Raw genomic sequence first — 6,482 nt, 5'->3', positions numbered from 1 at the left:
AAAATGTTATATTATTAAACCAAAAATAAATTATTTCATTATATATTAAACCTAAATTAAATTATAATAAAAAAATAAATTAAAGAAATTACATAAAAAATGAGAACTTTTAAATAATTGATTTGATATTAACATTGATAAACTTTTTTTTTCAAATTTTTATGATATCTTCAAATTTATATTTTATTCAAAAATAAAATCATTATTGCTTTCTTAAAAACACATAAAATCGTATTATAACATCGACAGAGACAAAGAATAAAATGAAATATTAAAATCGAGATGTATCTTGCTGCATTGTGCGAGTATCTTTTTAGTTATTAAAAAAATATGTATCCTTAATACTTAATTAATTAATAATAATATGTAGTTAATTAACATATGTAATTTTAATATAGATAAAAAAAACATAGAGAATATAATAGAAAAGTATTTAAAAAGTTGTAGGGTTAAAACTAAAAATATTAAGTGTTAAAATTGAAAAACAAAATAAATAAATTTTAATGTATTCTATTGTCTTATATAGATGGGGCATAGAAAAAGGAGAGGAAAAAAAATAGGAAGGGGTGGGGATAGAAACACCATATTAATTTGTGTTTTTAAATTCTATATTTATATATAAAATAATATAATACCATATAATTATATTCCTTTTAAATTATTTAATAGAAATTTCAAGAAAAAAGATAAAATAATCAAAATATAATCCCTCATTTAATCGAACGAAAATTAAATATCAACATCAGTTAGACGAAGGGATGAAAACCATCTAAAAGTTAGGGATTATTGAAACAGAAAGTAGATAGTTTTCATTCCCTCCCGGGTGTTTGGGATTGCTTGTTTAAAACAACTTATGTTTTTCTACAAAAGTCTTTATCAATTTATTATAAATTAGAATGATTTAACTTTTTCAAAAACTTCTTATTACTGGTTTGACACCGGTATAAGCAGTTTTATTTTTCCTCATCCAAACACTAGCATTTAGTTTATCACCGGTGCTAAACTGAAATAAGTCAAAAAACACCTAAAAGAATAATCTCAAACACCCCCTGAATTTGAGGTTGAAATTAAACAGACAAAAATAAAAATATATCATTAGGGCATAATTAAATAACATTTGAATTTGAAGGACTCTTTTAATCGGTAAACCCTAAAACCACGCCATATGCTAATCTTCAAGCAGTTTTTTCATGGGAACTCGATCGATCTCCGATTTTGTCGTCGGGGTTGACTTCATCCACGCTATTGCTAGCTTGAACCTGTTTTGTTGACCATCGTAACCTTTACTCTATTATTTGATTCATTGCATTAATTGGACATTAATTATTTGACAACATAACAACTTCACATGCTTCTAAATTAAACACATATATAGATTGGAAATATGTTAAATCCTGAGGTAATCAGCATTCAAGGGCTTGAATATGTGACTAGCATGTGCCTCGATGTAGTTCATGTGTTTGATTTGCATATGCATGTACACTATCCAGTCCTCGTTGTTGGTCGGACTGGCTAATGTCATCACGTAAGAGTCTTTCCTTGAAGGTGGGAGATGGCATGATCCGAATGCCAGCTTACCGCATCCGAAGTCCATCTTGTCGGTGAATTGGAATCTTTGTCCCGATGACACGATTACCGTCATTTCTTTGTTGGCAAGCGCCCTTGGTAAGACCATTGGGTCCGACCGATGTTCTTCCACCCAGTCTATCACGTCCAGGAAATGGTCTTTTCTAGTTACGGGTTGCAAGAACTCGTGAACCTCCGTAGCTATATTGGTCAATGACATCTCCTTCAACTCCTGTGATCCTTTTGTCCCAAATGGCAGCGATAAAACATTGCCAAAGTGTGAAGCCATTAGCTTTTGTTTTTCTTCACCATCTCCTTCGCTTAACCATCGCCTTCCCTCGACTGGAAGAGTGATAGTACACATCTCGTTGTGATTTCCCAAGTCTTCCATGCTCATGGCAACTGTCTTCCACAAGAAAGAGGTGAAAGCCTCCAACTTCGACCTCCTACTCCCATTTTCACTTGCCAACGATTGTATCTTGTTAAGTTGGGCACCCTCGATGTAGTATAAACGGTTGATGATTCGATCATCTGGTCCATCATTGCGGTTTCGATGATCATAATGAGCAAACAGATTACTGTCGATTGACGAAGAATGAGTGCTTGGGTTCCTCGGATTGAGGATAGATTTCTGAAAGGAGGGTAACATGGAGGGGGTTTCAGATCGAGCTATGTCTGCCCATGATGAGATAAACATGTTAGATGAGTACCCGTCCGCTATCCGATGATCAAACATGATCCCTATCACCATGCCTCCACATTTCAACTCGGTAACCTGCTTTTTTTACAATCCATCGAACTCTTAACTAATGATACCATATGAATTAGAAGGCAATGGGTAGAACTGAAATCATTACCTGGATAGCACACACCCCGCGCAGCTTCTTGGGCATTAGTTTGCCCTCGATGCTCTCATCTAGATCGTAGAAATTGAGTTCTTTGAGCTGTACGTCTGCAAAAGCTTGGATGAAGTCGACACCTTGGTTATTGCAGTGAATTTGATTCTCCCGGTCAGCTGCATTCCATGCGATATCACCAGCAAGGGGGTAAAAGAGTGTGAGAGCTCGAGATAAGGAAGCTTTGAGGGTGTTTAGCATGGTGGGGAAACTCCCATGTGAGGGTTTGTGGTAGCAGAAGAAAGAGCCAACATCCAAAGGTGGAACAAGCAAGTCGAGGTTTGTAAATGGCAACCACTGGTCATTCCATGGTTCTTTTGCACCCACCACCACACTGTCAATCACCTTCACTGAGAATCGCATATCGCTAATACCCATGTCTGCAAGGAGGGAGGGAGAGAGAGATGTTGCAGGTTGCCATTAACGAATGATATGTATATATAGGAGTAGCTTGGTGTCATATATGTTTGTAATTAAGATGTCTATGTTAGTTTATTAAATTTTGTATTTTAGTTATTTAATTACAGCATTTCCAATATTTTTGACAATAATTTCTGGAAAAAGTTAGAATTCATAGGAAAAGGGCATTTAAACTCTAATTGTTTTTATTTTGAATATTTTAATAATAATAATAACATTATTATTATTATTAAAATATTTACAACAAATAATATTCTAATAAACCATGAAATAGATTTTATGTAAAATGGTATAGTACATTTAATTTCATTAATGGAAACAATTAAAAAATAATATTTTTTTCTCACAATAAATTTTAAAAAGTTCTCTAAATTTTGAGATTTTCAAACTATTTTTCTTAACTAGTGTTAGCACCCGTATTACATGGTAGTTATAAATTATTTCGAGGAGTACTTGACCGATCGAGTTAAAATAAAACGTAATTCATCGGTTAACAATTAATAAGATACAATCTAAAACAATGAATGCATTTTTATAAATGATCAATTTGAATATATTGATAATCATTTGTTTTTACAAAGAGATTGAGATACATCAGTAATAATAAACTTTTTGTTATGTTATTTATAGCCCAAACGACACATATCCCTCAACCATGTCACTATGAGTTGTCACAAAATAGACATCATTTCATTTTGTCATTATATACTCACTTTGTTCATAAAAATCGCATGATATTTTTTTATATTAATAGCCATAAAAGTGTACGGATGACCCTATGGTCACGTGGCAAGGTCGCATGAATCACATGTGATTTTAAACGTAGTGTTAGTGTAAAAACCATATATGATTCGATCATTTCTTTATTTTCTTAAATAAATATCATTCTCATATAAATCATGTATATATATATATATTGATTTCTACATTTTGGAGAAACTTTAAAAAATATATAATTGAAAAAACACATGATAGATTTTTTCAATTTTAAAAAATCTATTGTAAATGCTTTTTAAGAGCCATAATCATTAAATATTTAAGCACTTCATTATTTAAAATTTTTATTAAAACCTTTTAATTTTACAAATTCATTTTGTAATCATGAAATCATTAATGAATCTTATTTAATCTATTTAAATATAAATTAAAATATTCTGACTATCAATATTTAACTTATATTAAAAATAGTTTTTTCTAGAACCGCTTTGTGGCGGGCACCAAACCCGCCCGCCCTCCTGCCAAATATAAATTAAAATATTCCATTTTTATTTTAGTAATTTTGTATTTTGTTTACTTCAAATTTATCTGATTTATTTTTAACTATCGTCAAAATTTTGATCTGTCATCTGTATTTATATTTATTACAATATTGTATTCACTTGATTGAAGAATAAGGATGAAATATAGTTCTAAATAACTTTTTATAGCATGTTATGGTATTAAAGGTATGAATTCGTTGTCACGTCATCCGATATGACTTCATTCTAACACTTGGTTTGCACTGTGACGTATTATTTTGTAATGACAGGGTTTTAATATATAACTTGATGGATATATAATAATCATGCACGAAACTTAATATTTAAATATATACAAAAAGAAAACTTTAAATAGGTAAATACTTTACACCCATTTTCCTGCACGAAGACTCGAACACGAATTCTTTGAAAATTAAAAAAAGTAGTGAATAGAGATTTAATCTCGATTTTACACTTTTGATATAATTTTTTATAAGCTTCATATATTTAGTATAAACGATTCTTTTTCTAGTTTTATTAATTAATATGAATTTAATTTGTTATACAATATTATTCAAAACACCAACATACACAAAGACTCATTTATCTGGTCGAGCGTTCCTCGGGTGTCGATCAATCATATGCTACGTACATACATGCATGCATGCATACATACATACATACATACATACATACATACATACATACATACATACATACATACATACATACATGTGTGTGTTGCCTTAATTAGGAAAACTTCTTGAAAAACAGCATAGTCTTATCGTAATTCGTAAATCTTAAGACTCGACTTAATCATCACACCTTGTCTCACGTTATTTAAAGTCTTAAGGTCAAGCATAAAAATTTCGAAGAACCAATTTCCTTCCACCAATAAGATGCCGTAATAAATAATTTTATTAAAACAGAAGTAAGATGCACGTTCATATTCTCTTTGATTTTTTAATTATCCATGTTACCATAATTTTCTCAACCAAATTTGCGTTTTGATTTCATCTCCCTTTTTATTTAGTACCTGCATCTTTCACGTCGACATCATCCACCACCATATTCACCCCACTCACATATTTGTATTACAGTAGTGTATCGTAGTGGGTGAAATCTACCAAAATAATATATTTAAAGCTACAATCTTTAGTTTTGTGATTTGGAACCGTAGTAATAATTAAAGAAAAAACTACCAACACAATCTTAACTATAAAAAACACATAAACGTCATAATCATCATAATTTTGATTAAAAATTCAAATGAACACTTATGAACATACACAGTTCATTAGATGTCTTGATTCATGTCTCTACTAGATCATATATAAACACAACTGAACATATATTAACACTAGTTGCAGAAGCATCACAAACAGCTGATGGAGCCGAATGGTTATCAGAATTGGATTGCATAACAAATTAAGTTGACGATGAACTCATTCGAATTGAACATATGAATTTGGGCTAGTGGTAATAATTAAAGAAAAAGTTACCAACACAATATGCATTATAAAAAACACATAAACGTCATAATCAACATAATTTCGATTAAAACGAATACAATAACATATTAATCCATTACCAATACAAACACTTTGATTATTGTCTTCGCTTCCGGAACTCGAATTCCGATTGTCGTCGTAAACATTTTAATCTTCTCATTGTTATCGAGTTGTTTTCAAATGGGTTTATCCATATTAGCTTGAATGATATCGAAAACTTTACTATCGGGTCTCCTTTGACAATCACAAATTTAATAACATTATAGATAGATAAATCAATATTATAGAAAAACAAGATCAATAATAAAACAACAACAATTATGAGATTTTTTTATTTTGTAACTCCCAATTAATTATATGGGAGTTACATACAAACTAAAGTTACACATTTACCCTTGTCATTAAATTATGAGATGAATATGAACCTATATAAAAGATGGATTTTTATTGGTTGAACTTGATTAACAAAGTTAACACAATAATCTTGATTAACATTTGAACCAAACGCTCTCTCTCTCTCTCTCTCTCTCTCTCTCTCTCTCTATATATATATATATATATAGAGGTTGGTTCAAATAGAAACCAACCATATGGTGCAAACTAAGCTAACCAACCTTAACCAATACATTTTTTCTTCACTTTAGGTTCAAATCTAAATTATAAATTAATGATAAGGGTAATTTTGTAATTTAACCTTTTTGTAACCCCCTAATAATTAATTGAGAGTTACAAATCTTAAAAGATGCCTCTAATTGATGATGAGATTTTTCTGATTTCTTTATTATTTCATGTTCATGTTCTTCTTTTCAAGTTATGTTCTACATATATTGAAATTGGTTGTCTAAGTGTAC

General features: G+C 30.5%; 1 protein-coding gene across 1 annotated transcript; it reads right to left on the bottom strand.

Annotated features, from left to right (window-relative positions):
- Positions 1-1,074: 1,074 nt before the first annotated feature.
- LOC112523289 (rosmarinate synthase-like) lies at positions 1,075-2,840 on the bottom strand. The gene is made up of 2 exons (XM_025132822.1): positions 2,424-2,840; positions 1,075-2,341 (listed from the first exon to the last, which is right to left on the bottom strand). The coding sequence occupies exons 1-2, from the start codon at positions 2,838-2,840 to the stop codon at positions 1,388-1,390; spliced, it is 1,371 nt and encodes a 456-aa protein (XP_024988590.1). The 3' UTR covers positions 1,075-1,387.
- Between the last annotated feature and the right edge of the window lie 3,642 nt (positions 2,841-6,482).

This window comes from Cynara cardunculus (genome assembly GCF_001531365.2).
Source record: "Cynara cardunculus var. scolymus isolate 2C chromosome LG 12, CcrdV1, whole genome shotgun sequence".
Taxonomy (NCBI): Eukaryota; Viridiplantae; Streptophyta; class Magnoliopsida; order Asterales; family Asteraceae; genus Cynara; species Cynara cardunculus.
This window is presented reverse-complemented; position numbering and strand designations above follow the sequence as displayed.